The sequence below is a fragment of the Hemibagrus wyckioides genome, linkage group LG06 (assembly GCF_019097595.1).
Source record: "Hemibagrus wyckioides isolate EC202008001 linkage group LG06, SWU_Hwy_1.0, whole genome shotgun sequence".
Classification (NCBI taxonomy): Eukaryota; Metazoa; Chordata; class Actinopteri; order Siluriformes; family Bagridae; genus Hemibagrus; species Hemibagrus wyckioides.
Window position 1 is genome coordinate 31,150,074 of NC_080715.1, and position 27,908 is coordinate 31,177,981.

General features: G+C 38.3%; 2 protein-coding genes across 3 annotated transcripts; both read left to right on the forward strand.

Annotated features, from left to right (window-relative positions):
• The first annotated feature begins 278 nt into the window (after positions 1-278).
• Positions 279-7,851, forward strand: LOC131355240 (interferon alpha/beta receptor 1a-like). The gene is made up of 7 exons (XM_058393557.1): positions 279-436; positions 1,952-2,078; positions 2,294-2,475; positions 5,159-5,295; positions 5,757-5,898; positions 6,002-6,114; positions 6,836-7,851. Exons 1-7 carry the CDS (start codon positions 382-384, stop codon positions 7,043-7,045), a joined length of 966 nt encoding a protein of 321 aa, XP_058249540.1. The 5' UTR covers positions 279-381; the 3' UTR covers positions 7,046-7,851.
• Positions 7,852-17,992: 10,141 nt separating this feature from the next.
• Positions 17,993-26,706, forward strand: ifngr2 (interferon gamma receptor 2). 2 transcript variants are annotated; one of them, XM_058392953.1, is made up of 7 exons: positions 17,993-18,339; positions 19,167-19,275; positions 19,999-20,159; positions 21,013-21,167; positions 21,483-21,621; positions 22,538-22,692; positions 25,532-26,706. In XM_058392953.1, exons 1-7 carry the CDS (start codon positions 18,279-18,281, stop codon positions 25,682-25,684), a joined length of 933 nt encoding a protein of 310 aa, XP_058248936.1. In that variant the 5' UTR covers positions 17,993-18,278; the 3' UTR covers positions 25,685-26,706. The 2 variants fall into 2 exon arrangements, with proteins under 2 accessions (XP_058248936.1, XP_058248935.1); XM_058392952.1 differs by having other exon boundaries at positions 18,152-18,339; positions 21,480-21,621.
• The last annotated feature ends 1,202 nt before the right edge of the window (positions 26,707-27,908 follow it).

Sequence of the window (27,908 nt, forward strand, 5' to 3'; positions counted from 1 at the left end):
CGCCCATGCCTGCAGCATACAAACAAACAAACAAATAAATGGATGACTTAATTCAGTCACTTAACTATGGTCTTATATCAACTTGACAAAAGCAGTGGAAGCTAGTGCAAGAAAAAAAGTACTTACACTTTCAGAATGATAAAAAAAAAGTTTTTATTTTATTTGTTAAATACTTCATTGTTTTTATTTATTTGTAACACACATGCCTCCGTTTTTATTTTATTTTATTTTATTTATTTATTTAATTATATTTTTTATGAGCTCGAGCGGAAGTGGTCGGCATTGTGGGCGGGTTTGTGCACAACCAGCTGAGTTACTCTAGTCTCGGGTTCTTGTACAACACGTGATGCAGGTGCGAGATGTCCGACTATATGAGAAAGAATGCCACAGCACCTGGACCTACAGTTCAGACTGCTTCTCATAATGGCTGTGACCGGTAAGATAAACTGGATATTGAATGACTGTATGAGAGAGAGAGAGAGAGAGAGAGAGAGAGAGAGAGAGAATGGACAGAGAGCTTTAAGCTGTTCAAACCTTCTTGTTAGGTTCGTTTAGTACTAAAAAAGTTTTGATAGAGAGGTGAATCAGTGTATTGTGAGCCATTCTCATGTGTAGGAAGTTGTTTCTTTGTTCTTGTGTTTCCGTTAGCACGTTCTTTAACACACACACACACACACACACCGCCATGGACTGATTTCATTAGTTGTGTGTGTTCTGTTATGTGTTTTATTGTAGTACACTCAGAAAACTACAGTGAATGAACGGTATCTGTCTCCGTGCTAAGGTTTTTTCTTTGTGATGTTTTTCACTAGTTTTACTTTCTCTTTTGCGACCTTCTAGGATGTAAAAATATGATGACATTTTTTTCCACTACATATATGGCAGAGCACAAACTATAACCAAATGTATTATTTATTAATATAAACTTTCACCCTTAAACCTCAGTGAATGGTTATACATCGTGTCAAATAATACAGAAAATGTTAAGGGACCGTCTAAAAATTACATAACATAGACGACTAAGTATTATCCTATCCAAGTTAAGTTGTCTTTATTTGTCACATATAAATTACTGCACAGTGAAATTCTTTCTTCGCATATCCTATCCTTGGGGGTCAGAGCGCAGGGTCAGCCATGATGCGGTGCTTCTGGAGCAGTGTGGGTTAGGGGCCATGCTCAAGAGCCCATAGGTGGTAACTTGGTGGTGCTGGGACTTGAACCCTGATCTTCTGGTCAATGTCCCAGAGCCTTAACCACTTGAGCTAGCACCACCCTAATATCCTAATATCTAATACCCTTACCACTTATATTTGACACTAATACCACCGACAGCAGGTCTGAGTCTGGCTGTCTAAATAGTAGGTTGGTCCAACATTTAAATACAAGAATTCCATCTGATTTACTGCGTCGTAACTCAGTATCTAAACACTATAAAAACCTTTATTATGTTTGCTTAGAATTGGGCCACTTTTGATCAACAATACATTTGCCGGAATCAACCTCCCTATACAGGAAATGGTCAGTTAGTTATCACAATATGAAAAATGCCAGTTTACAATGTTGTTCAATATTGAACATAAAACAATGTCTTAAATATTGACAATATATTCCAAAGTGGATGTGAATATCAGTGCATCTTTCTACAAAATAAAAAAATCAAAGTACAGCTAAATCTACTGCAAAATCTATAGAAAATATTTCACAAATGCTTACTAATGGTATTAAGTTAAAGAAATAATTTAGGGACCATCTACAAAGTGACCTAACTGAAGATTAATATTGGATTTGGTTAAGGAAGGCAGATGTATTTGGCATCTGTTGTGTATTTGAACAACCTTTGGTTTGTGCTTGCCACTTCAGAGGAGATATAGCGTGTAATATTAACCTGAAAAACCTTATGAAACAATCATTTACAGTGGTACCATATTCAATTTTTCTTCCTGCCCCTCAGTCTTGGCCTCTTTGCCGGCCCCTCATCAGGTAGAAATGATTGCAGAGGATGCAAACTACATGCTGCAGTGGTACTGTAATTACACACATCTGGAAATCCCAGTCACCTTCACCGCTGAGTATACCTAGTAAGTAAGACTGTTTGAGTTATTAAGATAATTTTGAATGCCCTTGTCCATTTGAATATAATGTCCATAAGGCACCACCTGAAGCCAGTTGCTAAGTCCACATTTAAAAATCCACTTGTTTACTGTGTCTTTATCTTATGGATGTGTTTTCTTTGGTAATGAGATGTCCTCTATATTTTCCTTTCCCCGTCTTCCCTTCCTTTATGTTTTTATAGCTATCGGGAAAGAAATGATGAGGGATCGTATAAGCGAGTGTGTGAAGGTTCAAGGGAGTGTCGGTGTGATTTCACACACTGTGGGCTGCCTTTTTCAGCATCGTTTCAGATTAGAGTCCGAGCCGAGGCTGGGCACCAGCGCTCCGAGTGGGCGACAGAGAGGTTCTCACCTGATCTGGATGGTGAGTGTGTGCTATAGGCATGTAAAAAAAACGAAGGAAAAAAACCCAGTCTCTTGGACCAAGTTAGAAAGCCAACAATGTGTAAAAAAAAAAAACACATCTTGAGGAATTTCAGTCTCTAAATATTGTCTGTTTTCTATTCTAAATTGCCCTTGGATGCACTACTAATGCTACAATGGATGCAAATGCACTATTTTAGGTGAGCAACAATATTAAGAATTAAACACTGAGGCTACCAGATGATTCTAATATATGCATCGTCATTAGTTGTCAGTGATGGCACGGTTTCTCCCTGGATTTTCCCCTCTCTTTCCACTGATATTTGATCTGATGTCTGGTGTGTTAGAGCAGGGAAAGCACCAGAAATGTGCAGTGCATCTATTCCCTCAGATCAAGATCATAAACCAGTTAACTTTAAGAATGTTTTCAGTTATAAAGATCATTTTGAACCTCCTTTTCCATTTGAATGTGTCATAGGGCAGCACCTGAAGCTGGTGCAAAAATATTGCAGTAAGTCCACATTTAAAAACCCATTCGTTTACATTGTTCACATGCATATTTATAGAAGCTTACCTCATTTTGTCAATAAGAAACAAATACTAGTATCTACAAACTAAAAAAAACATCATTCTCCAAACAGAGAGGCTGGATCTGTGATTTAAAAAAAAAAGCATCTAAAGAGCTCTCTAGTTTATACCACCTAACCTACAAGGGTGCTGAGAATCCCCTGGATAACGTGAATATCATGAGGAACAGCAGCACCTTAAGACAAACTAATTAGTGTTTGTGGAAGACCACCACATTCACAGCTCTAGAAGGGGTAATGATAAACCTTAGAACTTTAGAGAAGGTGCATGGTCCATTAGAAAGATGCAAATTTAAGACAGATCACTGATATTTCTGGGAGAAAAACTGTGTCACAGCAGCTTGTGTTAATGTGCAGCTTGTGTTGATGGATTTTAATACTGGATAATTGGGTGAGTTGGCTGGGTTATTTTGAATACTGGAAGGTTGGATAAATAGAGGGATGGATGGATTTTTAATACAGGATGGATAGATGGATGGATGGATGGATGGATGGGTGGATGTTAATACTGAAAGCATATATAGATATATGGATGGGTAATTTTGATTACTGGATTGAATGGATATATGGATGGATGGATTTTAATGGTGGATGTATGGATGATTTTGAATGATGGATGAATGGATTGATGAATGAGTGGATGGATGATTTTGAATAGTGGATTGATGAATGTATGTATGTATGTATGTATGTATGTATTTCAATACTAAAAGGATGGATAGACAGATGGATGGATGGATTTTAATGGTGGATGTATGGATGATTTTGAATGATGGATGGATGGATGGATTGATGAATGAGTGGATGGATGATTTTGAATAGTGGATTGATGAATGTATGTATGTATGTATGTATGTATTTCAATACTAAAAGGATGGATAGACAGATGGATGGATGGATTTTTAATATAGAATGGATGGATGGATGGATAGGAGGATGAATGGGTGGATTTTAATACTGAAAGGATAGATGGATGGATAATTTTGATTACTGGATGGATGGATTTTAATAAGGGATGTATGGATGAATGAATGGATTGTTTTAATTACTGGATGGATGGATGGATGGATGGATGGATGGATAGATGAATAGATTATTTTAAATAGTGGATGGATGGATGGATGGATGGATGAATTTCAATACTGAAAGGATGGATAGACAGATGGATGAATGGATGAATTTCAGTACTAAAAGGATGGAGGACAGATGGATGGATGTATGGATGAATTTCAATACTGAAAGGATGGATGGATGGATGGATGGGTTGATTTTAATACTGAAAGCATAGATAGATTTACGTATGGGTAATTTTGATTACTGGATGGATGGATTTTAATGATGAATGTATGGATGAATTAATGGATTATTTTAAATACTAGATGGATGAATGGATGGAAGGATGATATTGATTACTGGATGGTTGGATGGATAGATAGATGGATGGATGGATGGATGAATGAATGGATTATTTTAAATAGTGGATGGATGGATGAATTTCAGTACTGAAAGGATGGATAGATGGGTGGATGGATACATGATTTTGAATACTGGATGAATGGATAAATGTTTGGGTGGATTTCATTACTAAAAAATTGAATGAATTTGAATACAAAATATATTTAATAATTAAGATCTAAATGAATACTTGAACGTAACTGGAAAGCCAAAATCGATGTTTAGCAAGAAGATAACCTTATGCATAAAATTCTTTAAAATATTGCAATTTCTGACATCAAAACTCATAATTATTGTTTGATCTGAATCTTGTATAAGGGCTAAAACAATGAGTTCTCTATAACCTTCCTCTGGTTTAGATGTCACCTTTACCTGAGTCTATAATTTTATAGAATAAGCTGCTTATTGCTGCTTTGCTCAGTTCTGTTCCTTGATAGGAGCGTTGCTAAAAAACAAATCTGATTATTACACAACTCTCCATCAGATTACTGAAATACATGGTCAGATTACTACACTGAGTACATTATTACAAAACTCTGATTTCTTGCAGAAATGACGTTACTCAGTACAGTGATGACTTTATTTTACAAAGTGTGTTATTAAATGAATAAATAAGATGTTCTATTGGTTTGAATATTGCAGTGAAGTTAATGTCACCCAGAGTGAACATGATGGCAGACAAAGACGTGTTGACTCTCACAATATCAGAGTTGGTCTTGACCGACACGATGAAGCTGCAATACAGTGTGCAATACTGGGAGAAGCTTAAACCTGAAGAGGTAACACACACACACACACACAAATATTTATAGAAGCTCACCTCATGGTACAGCGGATTACATTTTGTCAAACTACAAACTAAAAAACATCATAACAGCTTCTCCAAACAGAGAGAATACTTACAATAACACAACTACAAACTTCTGGACACACCCCAGGATTCTAAATATTGGGACACTTTTCTAGTTTGGCAGTAAATCTTCATTTATAAATCATTTTTATGACAATTCCCGAAACACTGGGTCTGTAACAGTAAGTCTCAGTACAATGCTTGTCTTACATACGGCGGCTGGACGGATGAATAACTCATGCCTGTATATTATATTAATAACAATATATTGTTAAGATGTCTTGCTATTGCATGCACTATTACGATTTATGGCTATGATGCCACTTTATTTTTACCTTTATTATTATTGATATTTATTTAAAATGGTCCTTTCTTTCTGCTGTTCAACAGAAACACACAGAAATTCATGCCAGTCCACATGTTCCACTGAGCTCACTGAAATCCTGCACTGAATACTGTGTGCAAATTAGCGTCTTCAGCCCCTATAACCAGCAGAGCAATTATTCATCTCCACAGTGTGAGAGCACGACAGGTAAAAGCACAAGCGTTCTATTCCTTCGTTTAAAGTTTCATCTCCTGTTTGTGCTACATTTCTCTTGCATGGAGGTTCTAAGTATCTTTCTTGTCACTCCTAGGTTGCCCCTTTGCGTGGCTGGGGATTCTCTTTATTATTCCTCTTTTTGGAGCATTTATATATTACAAATGCAGTAGAAGATCCTCGGTATACACAGCACCTGATAGCATGCTGGTAAGGATTTTTTCCCTAGACGTCTGTGAACTAAAAAACTCTCTTCATTTCATCATTGCTGTTTTCCCCCCAAATATATTCTTAATTCTTTATATGGCACTTATTTAAACTTAGATTTAAAATAAAATGGATTTCTCATTGTTTTAAATAATGTATTTCTGAGTAAGAAGTTAAGTTACAATTTGTTTTCCATCAGTTAAGAAACAGAAACAGTTCTTGTTAATGAAATTGTACAAGTGTGTGTCTTTGTTTGTTCAGGCTGTACACCCCCTATGGTTTCTGGAAAGTTAAATGGAAAGTATATTTTAAAATGTATAATTTATTGCAAAAATTATATATTTAGATGTCACATCTACAGGGTTGGGGGTTCAATTCCCATCTCCGCCAGGTGTTTTTTGGAGTTTGCATGTTCTCCCTGTGCATCTGGAGGTTCCTCAGGGTTTCCAAAGACATGTGTTGTAGGTTGAGTGGCATCACTAAATTTTCCGTTGTGTGTGTGTGAGAGTGTGTGTGATTGTGCCCTGCTATAGACTGCCATCCTGTCCAGGGTGTATCCTGAGATAGAATCCAGGTTCTTCACGACCCAATAGGATACGATGTGTAGAAAACGGATGGATTCATACATGACGTCCAGAACGAGAGACTCAAACTCATGATACACGTTTTTTAACTTCTACTATGAAACCTTTGCACTCAACATTCTTCATTTGTCTTCTGCCAGGATTTTCCACCTGCTCCCTCACTCCTAGAAGTACAGGAAGAGTGTTGGACGGTAGCTCATGTGGTCACACCTGCCATAGAGTCGACGCATACGGTGAAGGATGAACAAGAACAGAAACACATAGAAGAACCTCAGGTTCCAGAGTCCATACACCAGTGGAGTCATGTCTCAGTGCTGGACTCTGGCTTCAGTTCTGGATTAGAGACCTGATCAGTTACAAGGAGCTCTACTAAACATCTCTAGTGAAAAGCTGAAGACCTCTGAGAGGCTAATGTACAAGGCTCTCCCGGTCCTGGACAATATATGCTTTGCTTACTCAGGGTCCTTAAAATCTGTTTATTTTTCCCAGTGCCCTCCTATCACCAAGATCTTAGAAACGAAAGACAGACAGACAAAGATAGCACACACTCACCACCACTAAACAATGCATAAAAAAACAGTTTGTCCAGTTTTGGTGAATCTGTTCCCATAATAGCCTCAGATTCCTGTTCTTCATGAGAGGAACCTGATGTGCTCTTATGCTATTGTAGCTCATCCACCTCAAAGTGTGATGTTATGCACATGCTGAGATGAATTTCTGCTCACCATGTTATAAAGAATAATTATACAGGTTCTTCCTGGAAGTTTGAATCTGGCCATTTCATCTGATCTCATCAGCATGGTGTTTCCACCAACAGAACTGTCTCTCACTCAATGTTTTTTTTTCTTCTTTTTTGGTATGAAGCCAGTAGTTTCTGAAATAACAAAAATCAACAGCTCATCTGGCATCAACAGTCATGCCACAGTTAAAATGTACAGAGAAATGTCCTTCATTCTGGTATGTGACGCGAGCATCATGAACTGAACTCTCGAGCTGCATGTTCATGATTTTTGCATTGTGCAGCTGCTACTGCTACATGATTACCCTGTGTTTACATATTGTTGTTGTATTGCCTAGCAATTTGTAATTATTAATACATTCAGAATTGGTTAATAAATTAAATGTAATAATAATAATTAAAAGAAAAGTGTTTTTATCACTCTCCTGACAGCCTAATATCTGCTTTACTGGACAGACAGACCTCCTTATTGCTCCTAAAGGTAGCAGGTTGCCTTATTCTCTTATCCTAAACTTTTTTTTTTTTTTTTTTTTTTTTACAATTTTATCCAAGTTTTATTTTCATCTTGTACACAGTGATGAAATTACTGACATTAGTCTCAATGTCTTCTTATGTTATTGGGAAAAAAATTCTCAATTCACACTCTTTTCAAACCGTTAAGGATTGTTTGGTTGTCACTCTGGAGGAACCCCTCATGTATGTAGAATCCTATAACAGAGTGGGGAATCCTTAGGCATGGCTTTCCTGGTGGATTTGTGAAGAGGTTGTTGTGAATTCACCGAAGCAGACCAGGGGACTCGGAAGTAGTGTTCAGCAGGAATGTTTTATTGGAGACCAGAACACACTGCAGTGGCAGTGTCCAGTGAAAAGGCACATACTTTGCCGTTTTAAAGGCCTTGAGTGGGCAGGCCTTGAAGGTGTGACAATACAAAAGCCTAGAGGTGATGCTCTTAAACAAAAACGCCCAAGGGGAGGTAGACCTCACAGGTGTCCACTCCCTGGTATGACAATGCAAGAGCCTAGAGTTGATACTCCGAAACAAAGCATCGAAGGGGAGAAAGATCCCTGGAGTTGGCCCCCCAACTGTCAGCAGGTTCCCACTTCCTGATCACCGGCTGATCTTATTTCCTAAATAAGTATTCTACAGTATATTTGCTACACTGCCACCGCAAAAACAACCTCATTTTAAAACGTTCTCATTTCAGGAGACGAGGTAACAACAGAGCGAACACCGGTGTTTTATCGAGTTCATTTTGGTAGAATTATTAACCAAACAGAGATGCAAGAGGAACAATCTAGTAATAAACTGGCTGTGGTTAAAAAAAAAAAAAAAAAAGACAGGTTGTAAATACAGGAGGTGCAAAACACTTCCTGTATTTAGAGAGTAAAACAAGTCAGTAATAAATGAGGGAAACGAGGAATTATAACACTACACGTTCTTAAATCTATTTCCAAGACATTAAAATAAATCACGTCTTCTGCAAAGAATCAAACAGAACGAGCAAAATGTGAGCAAAAAAGCCAGAAAGAAGACATTTTATAATGATATAAATCATATAAGTATTTATTTTGCAGTCAGAAAGGTACATACAAGTGACCTTCAAACTGAGCAGTTTATATTATCTATATTCAGTGGCGGGCCGTGCATTTCACACCAAGGGGTTCACCGGTGTCCTTCCTGAATTAATCCACCTCTATAGCATCATTATGACGCTGCAGCAATAGATACTAATCAACCATTATATAGCAAAGTAAAAAAGGAATTAGGCTAGAGTATTTCACACCTCACAAGGAATAGTCACTTTTATTACAGTCTGCCTTGAAAATGCATTTGTAAGGATGTCTGTGACCAAATCGATTTCTTCTCCTCTGTCAGCCATTGTGAGTTAAAATATATATATTTTTTATTTAGTTTCTGCGGTTTCCTACCTCTGACTACTCCAATTATCCAATCAAAGGACGGGAAATTGCTGACGTAATCGTAAACCTGCTAGATGGCCCCAGTGACGCCAACTTGAAATCTGATTGGTTAATGGAACAATTTAATTGCCACTCATTTTAAGCTTCGGGCGCCTGCACTATTGATTCTGAAGGCCTCAAGGCAGATTTTCACTCTGGTGACACATGATGTCAGCCACTGACTGAAATATGATTGGATAAATACTCTCATCATAAATATACACTGCTGGAAAAAGCACAACCAAAAGAAAAGCTACGAAATGTAGAGAATAGACTATTGGGAATAATTTAATACAAATTAATAATTCTATAATGAGCTCCTTGATCTTCCCAGAGTTCAGAGACAGGTTGTTTTCCAAACACCAGTCTGCCAATTTCTGTACCTCTGCTCTGTAGGCTGATTTGTCATTGTCCATGATCAACCCAGACTACAGTTGTGTCATCCACAAACTTCACTATGATTTCAGATGTAGGTACACAGTTGTGAGTGAAGAGGAAGTACAAGATAGTACTAAGCACACACCCCTGCAGTGTACAAGTGCTTAGAGTAATGGAGGAACCCAGTCTCACTACCTAGGGACACTATCAGGAAATCTAGCATCCAGTTGCAGAGTAATGGGCTTATGCCTAACTGGTGTGATTTTGTGGTCAGTTTGCAGGGGATAACAGAATTAAATGCAGAGCTGTAGTCTACAAATAGCATCCTTAAATATGTATTCTGTCTCTCCAGATGATTCAGAGATCGTGGACTCAGGAAGATGGCATCCTCGTTGGACCTGATCACTCTGTAGGCAAACTGGTATAGGTCAAGCGAGGCCGGTATGGAGACTTTAATGTTTAATCACTACTGAATTGAGGGCCACTGCTTAACAGTCATTCAGAGAAGTGATGTTTGTTTTCTTCGGCACTGAAGATGCGTATAAGTTATATGTTTATAAGTTACATATATTTAAATATATCTGACAAATAAATCATTCGCTTTACATAGCAACAGTGGTGGGCAAAGTCCTCATCTCTTGTAATTTGAATTTCTATTGGAGTTAAATGTACAAAAATACTTGTATCCAAATTTACTTAAGTAAAAAAGCACTACATTTATCCTAGCTCTATTGTCATCAACTATTCATTTGATGTGAGATGAATCTGTCCCTCAACTCACATGTCTCTTAATACAAGGTCTGAGTAATACTCATGATACAGATGTCAGTTAATATTATTCTAAATCAAGGAGTGCAAAGGGGAACACTGGGAACATGGGGCTGTAAAATTGCAGCACTTGAGAGCAATTAGGTTTTCCTGTAAAGATTTATGTTATACTTAAGATAGTAACAAATTAAAACCTGATAAAACACTTTACCATGTAGATGTTGAAATGACATTTGTTTGAGCGTGTTACGATCTTAAACTAGTTTAGGGAAGGCCGCAACAGAACTTAAAGGGTTGCTGGTGAGATACTGTGCGACGATAGAGGAAATGCTGTCTCCAGGCCCAGAAATGGCAACAATAACCCAAGCAACCATGGCCAATACAGCAAAAGAGAAGTTTTTATTTATAAAAAAAAATACAAAAACAAAGAAATAACAAAAGGGTATCAACTTCAGAAGGGGGCAAGGCCAAAATAACAAACATAACAAAACTATCAACTGACTAAGCTGCAGAGAAAAGAAAATACAGCAAACTTAACTATCTCTTTCAAACTAACAACCAAGAGAAAAGTAGTTATGTAAAATAAAATGGCACCCATCTTCCTACTAGACCCAAAACCAAAAGACATGAATTAAGGCTTAATGTTTATAAAAGGGGAACTCAAAATAACACTCACTCGTCTTCAGATAAAGTCTCAGACAGATGTAATCAATGAGACAGAGGTCAGAAACTACTTCAACAATCTCAACACAACTGAGAGAAAGATATGCCAAATCAAACCAAGGCTTCAGAATAAAAATAGTGGAGGTAAAGACAAGTCCTCAGCCACTGTACACTGTCAAGCCACAACCCTACTGGTCTGAGGGTAGCTGTCGATTAAATACTGTCAGCAGAGCTCTGAGAATATTGGTGAGAGAGAGAGAGAGAGAGAGAGAGAGAACGAGAACAAAGCAGTCTAAAACAGAACCTTGCGGCTCTGGACACAACATCCCCACCACCACAGAACCTGACAAAACATTCTCATGAGCCAACTCTAGTAAATGATGCCGATAATGAGCAGGCAATACCTGATGTACCTGGTGCAATACCTGGTGCAATACCTGATGCAATACCTGGTGCAATACCTGGTGCAATACCTGGTGCAATACTTGGTGCAGTACCTGATGCAATACCTGGTGCAATACCTGGTGCAATACCTGGTGTACCTCTTGCTACTTTGCACTACAGTGCAGAGGTTTCCAGTTGCGCATTAAATTTTCATCGTTCTAAAAATAAGCTATCCTAACTTTGGGTACTTGAGTGACATCCACACTACAGGACTTTAACCGTCGGCAGATCGCTTTGCTGTTCAGACTACATGACTTCACTGTATGTCTTTTTGTCCTTGTGGTGTTCACACTACGCGACGCTTCGTAAATGATCCACAAGAGGGCGTCTCACACCACACGATCTGACAACTCGTGTCACTCAACGCCATCCCCAAACCACGTTTTGTCACGAAAACACACGCGACACGTGGATCCGGAAATGACGCGAGACTTTCGATAGAGGTTTGTTTTGAAAATGGAGGTCGGCAGGAGTCTCGCTCTAAATAAATGTTATTTTAATAAGTTAAATGTTGTGTCCACATTATTTTTGAAGCCATGTTGCTGCTGCTGCTTTACTCCCGGTGATCTCAACTCTGTTGACTTGCTCTCTCATTGGCTGGAGGTCATAGCTACAATTGACACCACGTGATGTCCAGTCGGCCGACCGTCCAAGATATTTAACATGCCAGATATCTGGATTTTGTCCGCGACGCTTCAGTGAGCCTCTTTGATGCGTCGTTGAGTAGATCACACAAAGATTGCCGAGCGCTGATCACCCGCTGATTTTCCCACGATCACAGACCGATCTGTCGGCCAGCTCGTTAATTTGCAAATCGGGCTTAAATCGGGCTTAAAATCCTGTAGTGTGAACTAGGCTTTAGGTTTAACTGTTGTCACCTTCTCAGGCTGAGAAAACAGCACAGTATCAGAGAGATTAGTAAAATCCCCAAATCTCTGTGATTGGGCACGAGTTACAGCACAAACAGGGAATACAGAGGTGAACTGAGCATCAAGCTCAGATTTCAGTCATTGACTGTTCATGGACAACTATAGGACGAGGAAAAACCTGGCCACCTGCTATATCATTACCTAGGAGGAGATCAACCCCATCTACTGGCAAATGTGAACATGCCCCCAATGAAACAAGCCCAGTAACAAGGTCTGACCTCATATATACAATACCAGTCAAAAGTTTTTACACATCTTCTAATTCCATGGTCTTTCCTGATGTTTATTTCTTTCTACATTGTAAAACAATGTTGATGCTCTGTAAAGCCTTCATAACGGCTCTAATCTGAGGTGCTGTTAATTGGTGATTTCTGAGGCTGGCAACTCTAAATGAACTTCTCCTCTGCAGCAGAGGTCAGTTTTGGTCTTGCTTTACTGGGATGGTCTTCATGTGAGCCAGTTTCATCATGGTGCTTGATGGGTTTTGCAAATGCACTTGACAATACTGTTCTTGCAAGAACTATTCCAGAACACTTGACCTTCGTGTCTTAAAATAACAACTGACAACTGTTTTTTGTTGTCATTACATATGGATTACTTAAGTCCATGTGTGTTATTTCATAGTTTTGAAATCTCCAGTATTGGTCTAGAATGTAGAAAATAAATCCCTAAACAAAAAACATTGAATTAAAAGGTGTGTCCAAACTTTTGACTGGTAGTGTACATGATGCAGGGGAACATTAACGCAGCCCTTGCCAAACCCGCGAACTAACACATCAGTGTCTGTATATGACCCGGCAGAGAAAGGACGTGTTTCTCTCAAAACAAACAAATGTAAAAACACCCATATCTCAAAGAATCCTTATCTGTCTTTCCTCTTACTCAGACCTCTTACTTTTAAGCAGCAGCAGCATTTTTCTGCTTCCATGCTTTACATTCTGAAATTAAGTGATTAGGATCAAGACAGAAAAAACATGCTCGATCATCCCTTTTATGCTTATGACTAGATCTACGCCATGAACTATGTTCTTGTCCTGGTTTAGTAGAATGAATAGAACTTGCACAAATGGAAGTCTGTTTTCTGGACAAACGAGGGGCAGAGAAAAAGCTTGTGTGTGTCAACACAAATTCATCAGCAGCAATAGCAGTATCAGTTAACACTTTGTTAAGATAAACGACAACATTTTCTGGCACACAGGCTCTGCTGGCTCTTCCAGCAGAATCAACTTCTGTAGCTGTTCAAGAGTGGAGATTCCACTGGAAAGACACCACTTATCAAACAGTGCTTTCTTTTCTCTGGCAAATTCAACATATGTCTGATTGGCTGTTTTCACATGAGAATGAAATTTCTGGCAATAAGCCTCAGGCACTCATTCGTATGCTTGTAAAACTGCAGCCTTGACCTCATAATCAAGAGCTTGCTCAATTGGTAATGCAGAAGAGACTTCTTGCGTCTTCCCTACAAAGTTATTTTGCAATAGACTCCGTTCCCACAGCTGCCTTGTCCAATGGTAGCATGCCAGTTTTAATCAATCCCCAAACAGGTCCTCCTTGACTACCTATTTACTTGCATCTTTCGAAATATTAACCTGAATCTGCGATCTCAAATCTTTTTTTCTGTAAAGATTAAACACTTCCAATGAAGGACATAATGCAGACGAAGTTAGATCAACACATACAATTCCTCCCTCATCAAAAATTGAAACAGCCAGCCAAACAATAAATGTAAAATGCAAAAGAAAAGAAAGCACTTTCCTGAAACAGTTGTCAGACGACGAAGTAGACACACTGCAAGTAATATTACAACTACTAGGCTAAACAAGGGATGCACAAATGCCGAATTTCTCTGACAAACTAGAAAACAATGAATGAAACGGACGAGCCTCCACTTATTTATTATGGCATGTACACAATTCACAAGGGCTAAGGCACGGACAAGCCCCCATTTTTGGTTACGGTCTTAAATTAGTCTAGGAAAGACCACAACAGACGTGAGAGACAGAGGAACCTTCCTACTAGACCCAAAAGACATGAATTAAGGCTTAATATTTATAATGGGCAACACCAATTAACACTCACTCACTGCAATCAGTGAGATAAAGGACATAAACTCTACTTCAACAGTCCCAACACAATCAAGAGAAAGATATGCCAAATCACTGATCTAAGGCTGCACAATGAAACTTCAGGCAGGAAGGACAAGCCCTTAACCACCACCAACTACTGGTCAGAGGGTAGCTGTAGTTTAAATACTCTCTCTCCTCTTCCATCACCCAATCACAGCAGAGCTCCAATTAACCTCAGGTGAGAAAGAGAGAGAGAGAGAGAAAGAGAGAGAGAGAACAATGCACAGTTTGACACAACAGAACCTTACGGCTCTGGACATAACAGTATAATAGTAACCGTGCTCCAGTGTTTACAGGCCACAGATATTTGTGCATGAACACTACATAAGAAAAAGGACCCTTATATAAAGACAGGGTCTGTAATTTGTACATTGTTTCCTACATAAAGTGCTTAAAAATGAAAATATATACAAAAGAAAATATGAAGTACTACAGTGGGACAGTCTGACTTGGTAACTCATACAGAATAACTAAGGTGTGCTAAAGACTCCTGTGTCCTGGGAATCAGATATAAACAAATGACGAGCGAAGATCTAAGCAGATTGACTTTAACAGAAACTTGCTGCTCTACAGATTCAGAGGAAAAAAAGCACAATTATATTAGAATATTTCAGTATTAATGGAATATTATATATTATATAATGTTTTGGTGTGTGTGATGGGCAATTATAGTATTTGTGCAGTAATCTTATTCCGCTTTACATAAAAAAACTAAAAAGAAATGTTACTTGGTGACTGGTCAAATATCAACAATAAAAGTTGAGCTATTGGGTTATTGTGTTTCTGTATAACATCAGTAAGGTTAATATAGACTGCTGCTCAAGAGTTACTGATTACTATTTATTAGCTTACTTAGCTAACTGAAGTGCAACTAGCCATACACAACATTATTAAGATAATGACAGATTTATTCACATACACAATCAAATCCTTCAATGCTGCGAGCTAACATTAGATTTCATATTAAAGAAAATGGATAATGAAGATTATCACCTCTACATGTTTTCACAAATATGATGTTGAATTCTTGTAAGAAGAAATCGTTTGTTAGTGAGGCAGGGCAGGTAGATTAATATGAAAGAGTCTTACAACTTAAAATAAGTCCTGCAGGTCAGGCCACGGGTCATAGGTGTGCAGGAAGCCAGAGGGGTCAGGGTTTTCTTACATCGTGTGCTACAGTATTTCAGGCAGTGACAATGCAGTTTTAATGCTCTACTGAACCGTTTGCTCTCGCTATATTTTAATGAAACCAAAAAGATAGGTTGGTTCAAAAATAATTGGACAACTGCTTTTTTAAATACACATAACGAGAGGTAATGGGCTAATGTAGTGGAGCAGAAAGTACGATATGTCACTTCAAACTTTTTATACTTTAGTGAAGTACAGATACTGAAAAAAAAGATACTTAAGTACAGTAACAAATTACATTTACCTTGTTACTGCCCACCACTGCCCAGCAATCTAATAATCCATTGTCCACTGAAGTTCACCAGAACCACCAATTACTCATCATACTGAGCTTGGGTGGGTTAAACTTACCGAGTTTGGTTAGTTAGGCTAAAGACTACACATAACCCCCAGACATACAATACGAAGTCTAAATTAATAATAAATAAATAAATATATTTCCATCTTTACCTCTTCTCACACATGGTGTGCTAACCATGTGCTCCACACGACCATAACCATCAATATTGTAACATATCGCGTTTAAACTCACTAGGGATATTATAATGTGTGTTTTATGCATTTATACCTGAAAATATGGGACGCAGTGCATCATTAATGGTGATTGAAGCGTTCGCTATGATCACACGCTCAGGTGCAGCATGCACATGTGCACACATATCCACGTATTTACTCCCCTCAAAACGGGCGTGTTTAAATGCACGTCTTATATACTGTATGAATAATGAACTTGTTATAAAAGACTTTAATAATTTATATTAATTTCCCATTATACCACAGAAACATATATGTGTGTGATGTTGAGGTGCCCACAAACTTCAGGACATGTTACGGTGACGTGTTATTAGCATGGTTTGGGACAGTTATAATGCTGTGTATGTACAGCTCTGGAAAAAAATAAGAGACCATTGCAAAATAATCAGTTTCTTATGTTTTTTTCTTACAGGTCATGTATTGGTGAGATGAAGAGTTTTGTTTCATTTTTTGTGAACTTCTGACAATATTTCTCCTAAATTCAAAATATAACTATTGTTATTTAGAGTGTATATTCAAAGGAAATGACAACACATCAAAATAACCCAAGATCATGCAGTATATGAAGAGCTTTAATAACTCAAATAAAACAAAATGCAAATCATTTGTAAACAAAATGTGTTAATGCTTTGACTAAATAACATTAAGAAATCAGTATTTGGTGGAATAACCCCGATTTGCAGGCGTTTTAGCTCCATGTTCTCCACCAGTTTTTCACATTGCTGTTGGGGAACTTTATACCACTCTTTTTGCAAAAACAGCTCAGCTTTGCTTGATGGTTTGTGATCATCCATCTTCCTCTTGATGACATTCCAGAGGTTTTCAGTAGGGTTCAAATCTGGAGATTGGGCAGTGGTCTCTTATTTTTTTCCAGAGCTGTATCTACTTGTAAATCTAGCCATGGGGGTCACAGTCCAGTGACTTCTGTGCTGGTCCCAAGCCCAGATAAATAGAGAGGGTTGCATCAGGAAGGGAGTAAAACTTTGCCAAATTTAACCATGCAAATTGTCAGTACTCTGAAGTACAGGAGTCAGAGCTGGAGGTAGGAGTCAGAGCTGGAGGTAGTAGAGCTGAAAATTTTGAGGTTCTCTTTGGGAGTGACAAGGTTGGACAGGAACAGGACAGGATCAGGAAGGCCAAAGAGGAGGTATATGGATGTAATACATGAGGATATGAAGCTAGTGGGTGCAAGTGTTGAGGATGCAGAAGATAGGGGGAGAGAGATGATTCGCTGTGGCCACCTATGAAGGGAAAAGCCGAAAGAATAAGAAGAAAATGTATCTATTTGTAATAGGTTTAATATAATGTACTGATATGTACTTTAGAAGGGTAATTCAGCTGTGTTTACATACATACTCATATCATAGCGACATAAGCGCCACTCGGCCCATGAGAATCACGTGTCAACGTGTACATGACCCGGAAATGTTAGTCATAAAACTACTGTAAAGGTTAACACTTTTTTGCCACAAAACCGCAGGGGCGACGTTGCAGTCACTACACCAGAATTAAACACCAGGAAACTGACATTCACACCTCCACTGTACATGTCCTACATAATATGCCTCATATCAGCATATAGCCCACAGTACAGTGTTTAGCCTACGTGCTAAGGCGTATTTCTATCGTAATACGCCCATGCTATTTTCACTTCTACATTGGTTTCTTCCGGCTGAGAAGGAAACTACCGTACTTCAAATCGACCCCGTTCTCTCCTTCGAAGTGCACTACACAGAGTACTGTACAGTAACTTGGCAGAGTCTCCCTACATAGGCCCACTATTTTTCCGTCAGGAAGGCATTTGGGATCCTGCCAAAATGTGGAAATGAAGAAAGATGGACATTAGTCGACATTAATGGTCGTTATGGACTGGATATTCGATTATATTTTAATCGCGTTGCTCATGAAACTTTGCGGTAAGATATAATGTTATTATATTTCATAAGGAACAAATAAACACAGGGATTGGATTAATGCTGGAAATGTTAGTTAGTGGGAGTCGGTTTCGGTGGATCCTACGTGAAATTATTCACACAAACCAGCACTTATTATTATTATTATTATTATTATTATTATTATTATTATTATTATTTACATGTACACAGAGTTGTGTATCTATATGAGGTTTATTTGTGGAGTTTTTGTTTGTTTGTTTGTTTTAAATGTATTTGTGAATGGTATTTTTGTTTTTATATAACTTAGAAAATAAATAAGTAAAAGCTTTAGTCATTTATTTTAGTTTATGATTATTCTTTTTTAGCAAATTAAAACAAGCCTTATTCAAATGACCTGATGTAAAGTTTTGTGAATTTTCAGGGAGTGAAAAATGTGTTAAAAAGTTTCGGTCAACTTCTACATTGTGGCCAGAAATGTCTGTCCTGACGTAGATCTTCTTTTCTCTTTTTCGATACTTTCATTTTATGTTCATGTTCCTTCAGATGAAGTGCATTTGTACATATAGAAATAAAGAAGAAGAAGAAGAAAAAGAAAGAAAAACAGCAAACAAATGAACAAATAAAACACTCCATCCTTTGCTAAAACCTGACAGTCATCCACTATAGTATTATGTCCACTATGTGATCGAGAATGATGTGTAATTATTTCATTTGTTACGTTTTTATTAATATTATTTATTTATTTATTTATTGATTGATTGATTTAGTGACCCAGCACATTTTAAGTGAACTATGTATGTTGCTATTTGTTTTAAAACTCTTCCCACTAAACCCTGACTGCATTTCAGCATCTTCGAGTGAATTATCACCACAGAAAGTTGAAGTCCAATCGTCGGTGTTATCCTGGAATCTTCCGAAAGACTACACGAACATCACGTATGCCGTTCAGTGCAATGTGTAAGTCGAGAAAGCCCTGCTCTATGCTTGTGAATTCATACCTGTAAAACTGAGGACATGTCCATTTTACCTATAACAGGACTGATTATAAGTGTGCAAAGCAGAATACCATTTCAGGTCATGAAGTGTTGGTTGTGTTAATACGTTAGATCTAAGGGCCAGCTTCTTCTAAACATTTGTGTAATTCATTGCTTTTAATAATCTAAGTGACAAAATATCATGTCGATTTCATGCGTTGTAGCAGTAACTCACCGCTTGAAAGATTTTGGTGTCGGACGATGCTACGAATCTCCTTACGAATCTTTTCAAATCACAAGGTGTTTTTAATTCATAAGCTGAATTAAGCAGACAGAGGATTATGGCACTGACACGTGTGGTGTTAGTTCTACACCCATCATGGACCAACATTCTATACTCTTTCACTCCTTCCCTTTAATTGGTGTTTATTTCCATGAATTAGTGCTATTCATTATTATTATTATTATTATTATTATTATTATCATTATTATTATTATTATTATTAACAGAGGCTGGTGTGGAGAAGAAAAATCTTAACATCATAATAAACCTTCTTAATAAAACAAATTCTCAGTATTTGTTGTATTGCATTGTTGCTTTTCTATCACAAGCTTTCTAGCAACTGTATCTAGCCACACAGGTGTCATGACATCACACGATTATTTTACATCTGTAATAAAAATGGCTTTTCTTTCCAAACCTTAGGACGCTGAGTGACTGGCGTGATGTATACAGAGGAAATCAACAGCAGTTCAACTTCTCGGCAGAGGCAGAGGACTTCTACGGGAAGAGATTTCGCGTGCGATCCGAGAGAGATGAGCAAACATCAGCCTGGGTGATGTCAAAGCTGGTTCAGTGTGCACACCGTAAGCCATCTTTAATTTCATTTTTCATCCACTACAGTAAATTGTTCTCCACTTAGCCATCGTTTAATGTGTGTTTCTTTTATCACATGTGTGAGGTTCAGTCAAATAAAAGACTTAAATGAAAGTCTGAGAAAAAACCCCCCCAAAAAAAACAAAGTACGACTGGTCCATTGTTCTCAGTTGCCCCTTATAATGCTTCCTTCATGATAGAAGCCACAATTTGCAGTTAACAGTGTAATTCATTTCATACACAAAAGTTTGTACACCCCTGACCATCACACCCACATGCTGAACGTCTCATTCCTGATTCACTGGTATACTGAGCTCCTCTCTTCTTTCCACTAGATGTTGGAGCGTGACTGTGAGATCAGACAGTGATGTTGTAAGAGTGAGGAGGTCTGGGGTTCAGTCGGTGTTCCAGTTCATCCCAGATGGGTTCAGTGGGTTTGAATCAGAGTCAGGGCTCAGTGCAGGACACTCCAGTTCTTCCACTCCAACCTTAACCTCCATACCATGTCTTCATGGAGCTCAGGGACTTTGTGCACAGGGATATTGTCATGCTGGAACACTGTTTGAACCTCTTAGTTCCAGTGAAGGAAGATTATAATGCTACAGAATACAAAGACATTATGTACAATTGTATGCTTCAGTCTTTAGAGTTTTAGGAAGAACCACATATGGATGTCATGGTCAGGGGTGCACATACTTATGGCCATATAGTGTATATTCTGAAATGGGTAAAAACGCATACCATTAGATGTCCAGCTGTAAGTTGGATGAATGTGTTCTTCAGTATCACTTGCAAAAACACAGCTGGAAGGAAACCTCACCACTGACTCTGTTTGTCCCACAGTTCACACATGTGCTCCTGTAATAGAGCTGAAGGTTGAGACCGATAAGGTGCACCTGTGGATGAAACACAGGGACGAGAGTCTGAAGAAGGAGAAAGGTGGACACCTCAAGTTCATACCTCTGTACTGGAAAAGAAACAGCACTGATAATAAAGAGGTCTGGTGGACATTCACAGCCTGAAAATGTTCTCTTTCTGGCACTATGACATGAAGAAGTTTTTTATTCTAAGTTTTGTAGTTTCTTTATCCAAAGATGAGCATGAATATTTGTTTGCCTGTGGAGGAACTTTAGAATTATAAATGATCATTAATTCTAATTTAATTCCTTATGTAAGGAATAAAAAACATTTGTGTTGTGCTGCTATAGGAACAGTCGAGTTACTCTTAGCATCTCCAAACATGTTTAAAGAGCTGCTGCGGAAGATATCTCTGCAACATCTTTAATAAGTTTTTTTCCCCACACTTCCAGCAGTCCTTTGTCAAGTCCGACCACATCGTCCTCGAAGACCTTGACTCGGGAGAAGAATACTGCTTCCAGGTCAAGTACTTGTATTTCACGGAGGCCTTTGGAAAGCCCAGTCGGGAAATATGTACAGTCATCCCTGAATCATGTGAGTCGTCCCAGGATTATGTGCGAATCTTTAGTTGTATCAATAGTACCTGTTACAACTTCAACACTTTTGTGTCATTTCAAAAGAAAACTTTAGATCTTCAGTGTGTGCATGAATGTGTTAAAATTAATTCATTGCAGATCATGCAGTGAAGGTTAAAGGCTCTCTGGTGTTTGTCTGAGGATCTGGGTCCAAGCCCCTGCATCACCAAGCTGCTACTGTTGTGTTCTTAAGTACAAGAGAATTGCAGCAGATTGATAACATCAGTTGTTCGATGCTGGTAGTGTAAACTATATGCCATATGCAACCAAATATTAGGCATTATTTGCTTAAATTTAAGGTCAAGCACTGAATGCTCTGGGGTCCTGTTGTTTTTGTCTGTACTTCATTTCTTCCGTATTGGATTTCAAAGATTTTGTTCAGCTTTTTCATGTTCAGAAGCGTTTGCTTGTGAAGCCACCAAACAGGAAGTGAGGCCATATCTGGACGACAGCTTGATAGATAAACATGAATCCAGAGAACACTTTTACCTCATTTAATTTCTGCAATTTAACAAAACAGGGTGTGTTATCTCAGTAACACTTTGGCATTTTCACACCAAGCTTTACGCCCCCAGAATGATGTCTTAAGTTGTCAAGTTTCATCTCATCTGAATTTTATGTACTGCAGTGTGTTCCAATACTTTTGGATACTTACTTGAATCAAAGCTTTCGTCTGTTGATCTTAAACCCAGACGCAAAAAAAAAAAAAAAAACAACAACTAAAGAATTGGCCTTGATCCTGTTTCACTACTCTTGGAGCAAATTATAAATATACGTGACAAATAAAGGCTTCCTCTTTTTCTGCACGTATGGGGATGACCCTGTTCACTCTGGAAATTCTAACCCTCTTGTTTCGTCTCTTTTTTCCCCACCAGCCAAACAGCGAAACCTGCGGATTATCCTGCTAGGTGTGCTAACAGTATCGGTATTCACCAGCCTGGGAGGTTTCCTGTATTTTGGTCACAAATATTACAAAAGGATTAAAGCGCTGTTTCGGCCCCCGCTGGACATCCCTGAGCATTTCGAAGAGGTACCTTGATTTGAACATATTCATATTACTTTTTATACTCATCTAGCTCATTCGTAAGTGTGTATGACTCAAGGCTGTGTCAGACGTCTACGTTTCTAATGGAAAAAGTCAAATTAATTTGATTATCCATATCCTTATCTCAGTCTCCAGAGGTTGAAGTCACTGGTAGTTTTTTAAAATTGCTCTGACTGACATGTCAAGCAACCAGTCACAGTTCATCGTGTTTAGAGGAGAGAAATTGTAAACAGCGTTTCTACGAAAACAGACCAGTGTGCAAACAACAATTGTGTAATGAGTCTGTACTGTGAATTTCAGATCATTTGGAAACTAGAGCATTTAGCTGATCCTTGTAAGTGCTCACTGTCACAGCTGTAAGCACGTCAACTTCCTTCTTCCATGAGGGAAGTAGAAGGAAGTCACGATGGCTTTGTTTCATCAGTCAGATGACGGCTTTGAAACTCCTGAAGTGTCTCCATTTTTGTGTGCTGTACGCATCAGACCTTCAGCCGACGGGTTTGTGGACGTGACGCCTGAGGCTAAGACTAAAGCGTGTCAAGGAAAATCAGTTAGCTAGCTAGTGATGTCTTTTCAGCAGGCTGTGTTTGTTGGACTTTTTGATGTGACCATTGGACTTTTCTGGAATTCTATGTCAAATATTTAGCGTGATACTGAAGAATTATTTACTTAACACATTTTGTAACACATTAGTAGCTGAGGTACTGGCCCTGAGATTAGCTGTATTTTGCCCCTAGTGGAAAAACAGACACTCACACTTTCTTTCCTGAGTTTTTTCGTTCGTTCATTTTCCACCAAACGAGTTATTATATCGAAATTCCTTCAGTGGTTTGGATTGAAAATTTGAATGAGCCTTATGTTTGACACCCATGTTATAGGCAGTAAACCTTAATTTAACACTTTACATTTACAATTTAGCAAATCAAATTAAATCTTTTCATAGAATCCAGCAGGTTTTCGTACAGTACCATAAACTATAAGCTAGCTTAGAAATACACTATATAGGTTTTATAAAGGTTTTGGGACACCACTCCAAATAATTGAATTCAGAGGTTCCAATCACTTCCATGGCCACAGGTGTATAAAATCAAGCACCTAGGCATGCAGACTGCTTCTACAAACATTTGTGAAAGAATGGGTCGCTCTCAGGAGCTCAGTGAATTGAAGCGTCATTCTGTAATAAGTTATCACCTGTGCAATAAGTCCATTTCTGAAATTTCCTCACTACTAAATATTTCATGGTCAACTGTTAGTGGTATTATAACAAAGTGGAAGCAATTGGGAACACAGCAACTCAGCTACGAAGTGGTAGTCCACGTAAAATCATAGAGCGGGTGAACACAGTGCACAGAAGTCGCCAACTTTCTGTTGATAAATACAGACCTCCAAACGTTGTGTGGCCTCAAGAACAGTGCGCAGAGAGCTTGATGGAATGGGTTTCCATGGCCGAGCAGCTGCATCCAAGCCATACATCACCGAGTGCAATGCAGAGCGTCGGATGCAGTGGTGTAAAGCACGCCGCCACTGGACTCTAGAGCAATGCAGACGTGTTTTCTGGAGTGACCAGTCGCGCTTCTCGACGGACGAATGATGGACGAATCAGGCTTTGGCGGTTGCCAGGAGAACGGTACTTGTCTGACTGCATTGTGCCAAGTGTAAAGTTTGGTGGAGGGGGGATTATGGTGTGGGGTTGTTTTTCAGGGGTTGGGCTCGGCCCCTTAGTTCCAGTGAAAGGAACTCTGAATGCTTCAGAATACCAAGACATTTTGGACAATTCCATGCTCCCAACTTTGTGGGAACAGTTTGGAGCTGGCCCCTTCCTCTTCCAACATGACTGTGCACCAGTGCACAAAGCAAGGTCCATAAAGACATGGATGACAGAGTCTGGTGTGGATGAACTTGACTGGCCTGCACAGAGTCCTGACCTCAACCCGATAGAACACCTTTGGGATGAATTAGAGCGGAGACTGAGAGCCAGGCCTTCTCGTCCAACATCAGTGAGTGACCTCACAAATACGCTTCTAGAGGAACGGTCAAAAATTCCCAGAAACACACTCCAACGCCTTGTGGAAAGCCTTCCCAGAAGAGTTAAAGCTGTTATAGCTGCAAAGAGCTATGCCTGCAAAGAGCTATGCCTGCAAAGAGCTATGTGCATGTAAAGACAGACGTCCCAAAACCCAATATAATGTAGCTAAAAAATGACCAGTTAACAGTCATGTTCTAATGTCACTAAAAAGTGCAAAGAGACTATCCTTTATGGTAGATCTACATTTCTGGGTGTTATCTGCTGTTATCTGCCTTCACACTTTAAACTGTCTGATACATTTCTGTGAAACTGAAATTTCCTTATAAGGCTGTTTCTCATTTTGCCAAATGTCAAAAATGTGAGAGTAGCTACAGGCTTGCTACAGAAACAGACTAAACACAAGATGGCCTCAATAATGGATTAGTTTATTCTTTTTATTATGTTTATTTTTATTAACTGTGGTAAGATGAATTTTTTATTTTTAAACAAATACAATAAAAAAAAAACAAGGCATAAAAAATAAATAATTGTGTGCAATATTTAGCAAAAAACAAAAACAAAACAAACAATTACTGTTCTGTTAATTTACAAGTAAATTAGTTAATAGATTTAAAAAAACACTTCTGTCTTTGGGGACAAAAAGAGGCCTGAGTAATATTTGGTGAAATATAATGATCTAAAAAGGTGGTTCTTACAGCTTCCACATAGCGTGTGATTTTAATATTGAACCTGAAGTGCTCTGCTACTGTAGAAACACTCTTTACAGTCAGCAGCATGTAAAAAGTCTTTTTTTGGCAGTTTTTTTTCAGTGAATTACCTCACCGCCCAGCTGCTGATCCTGCTAGCCAAGTGACCGAGTCGTGTGACATTATATCTTTCGTGGAGGAGGTTGCAGAAGACGAGGACAGAAGTGATTTGGAACACGTTGAGGAGAAAGCGAGCTCCATATAGAGCGAACACAGCGTCCTACTCCGAGGGACTTGTCAGGAATGTGAACTTTTGATACTTTATATTTTTCTACATTGACTTCATGCACTATTGTTCCTTTGCTTGGCCTTCAGTGAGTTTGTCCTGCATGAAAAGTGCATTTTTCCAGCTGTTGAACAGTCATGTTGTTTAGCCTCATGACCATGGATTCATCTGCTCTGTCAGTTGGTTATATTTCGGTCAGATAATTAGAGTAATCCTGATGGAGCTTTGACTTTTATTTACTGGGAACTTGTAACTTTATTTTTTAAAGTGTGTGTATATTTGGGACGGGAGTGTGTGTGTGGGGGGGGGGGGGGGGGGGGGGGGTTAACGGTGCACTTTGACACTTTAAACTGAAATAAGGACTCCTTTTTATGAGAACCAGAATGTTTCAGTGTTTCAGTTATATATCATAGTATTCCTCTATAAGAAGGTGTGTCAGAGATACAGCTTTCAATTGGAACACTCTCCCAAATCAACACGACTTTCTGACTTTGTTAGACATTAGACAGGAAAAAACTCTGTAAGTCCTTTACACAGCCGGAGCCACAAAATATTAATTGTTACGGTGCTGAGCAATTTTAAAACCACTATTTACTTTAACCTATTAAGGTTTACTATTACAAATGAATTGCGTTGTACTGTTTTACTGTGTCACTCTGGGACATGACAAAGGTATGATAAAATAATAATAAGAGAACAACCTAATGATGTATTTTCTGTATGTCCCAGATTTTACTGTTTTAAAAAATCAACGCGATTCAGTCAAATTCATTCAGTCTTTTGGTTTGAAAACTTGAGCTTGAACTTTATTAACCAGGTTTGTTACAGTAAGAAAGTCACTCTCAGTCTCCAGTATTTATTCGTGGAAATCCAGTAAATCCAGAACATTTATGCCTGAGGGGAAATAAATTTACTCATGAGAAGACTATCTAATGCAATATCGACTCGATCGACTTGCAAATGGATTTTTTTTTTTTTTTTTTTGTTAGATGGAACAACATCTAACATCTATCTTGTGTGTATCACTGCATGCAAATGAGCTGTGTTGGGAGCATGTGCTTCTGAAACACTTTTGAAACAATCTACCAGTGTGCTGATCATTCAAGATGCATAAAGCCTAAAGCCACAGTAAAAGTACGCTTTCTTCTTATCTTCAACTCTATACACTAAAAGAGATTTCATGTAGAATGGGTCATGGCCCATCCTTGCCTAATTTCCTTCACTAAATCAGTGCTTCTGCCACTGTTGGACCCTTAAAAAGCAAAGCCTTTTTAACTCTCTCTGCCCCAGGGGGTATTGTATCATAGCCCTGCCCTCTCACCCCAGCTTCCTAACCATGTGGAGCAAATCATTTCATTGTGCACTGTGAATTGTATATGTGACAAATAAAACACCTTAATTCCTGAGCAGTCCAGCCTTCGTGTAAATCCTGTAAGACATAATAATGATTACAATACTCTTGTCTAGTTGTTTGTTAACACGAAAGCATTTTTTTGAACATGCACACCTTTATTTTTAGCAATGTTTTGTGCAACTTCACACACTTTGACTGTCCTGTGTGAAATTAGCAATGAGTACAGATTCTTTTAATGCATGTGTGCCTGTTGGCCTTAGTTTTCTTAATGGAAATGATTACTTGATCTAGAGCTTTCTTTAACATCTGTATGGAATTTCAGTTTAACCTGTATTTATACAGGTTGTCCTGCCTTTTTTTTTTATTACACAATGCACTTGTAAGTCTTTTCATCTTCTGTGGTTTATTTTTTTACACCTCATCCCACCACCAATAGAAATATAAATAATAGAAATGTGAATCTTTGTATCAAATCAATGCCTTTCTGTACTTTAATAAAAAATAAAAAAAAAAAATAAAAAAAACTCTTCCTATGGTAGAGAGATATGTTGAGATGTGTAGACTACTAGACTAAAGAGACTAAAGAGATGCGTTATACCACTAACGATACTAAAGCACGTGGTTCAAAACCGTCACTGGTTTCCCCCTAATTGTTTTGATGTCAAGATGAAAAAGTTAACAGTTAAAGTTAAGAGAATGCCAGGGGTTTTTCCTTGCTTTGCTGTTTGCTTATTTTTATTGATTGTGACCTTACTGAGGAAGTGAATTCAAAATGCTAACTAGAGTGCTCTAATCAATTCTTTCATGATCATGTTCTTGTTAAACAATGTTAATGTTTCTTGATGGGGT

What these genes read in the sequence shown, in the direction of transcription:
- LOC131355240 (XM_058393557.1), top strand. Translation starts at nt 382, where the DNA reads ATGCCACAGCACCTGGACCTACAGTTCAGACTGCTTCTCATAATGGCT. An exon ending in TCTCATAATGGCTGTGACCG is followed by an intron (nt 437 to 1,951) that starts GTAAGATAAACT and finishes CCTGCCCCTCAG; the next exon opens with TCTTGGCCTCTTTGCCGGCC. An exon ending in AGAAGCTTAAACCTGAAGAG is followed by an intron (nt 5,296 to 5,756) that starts GTAACACACACA and finishes GCTGTTCAACAG; the next exon opens with AAACACACAGAAATTCATGC.
- ifngr2 (XM_058392952.1), top strand. Translation starts at nt 18,279, where the DNA reads ATGGTCGTTATGGACTGGATATTCGATTATATTTTAATCGCGTTGCTC. An exon ending in TATGCCGTTCAGTGCAATGT is followed by an intron (nt 19,276 to 19,998) that starts GTAAGTCGAGAA and finishes TCCAAACCTTAG; the next exon opens with GACGCTGAGTGACTGGCGTG. An exon ending in ACAGCACTGATAATAAAGAG is followed by an intron (nt 21,168 to 21,479) that starts GTCTGGTGGACA and finishes CCACACTTCCAG; the next exon opens with CAGTCCTTTGTCAAGTCCGA.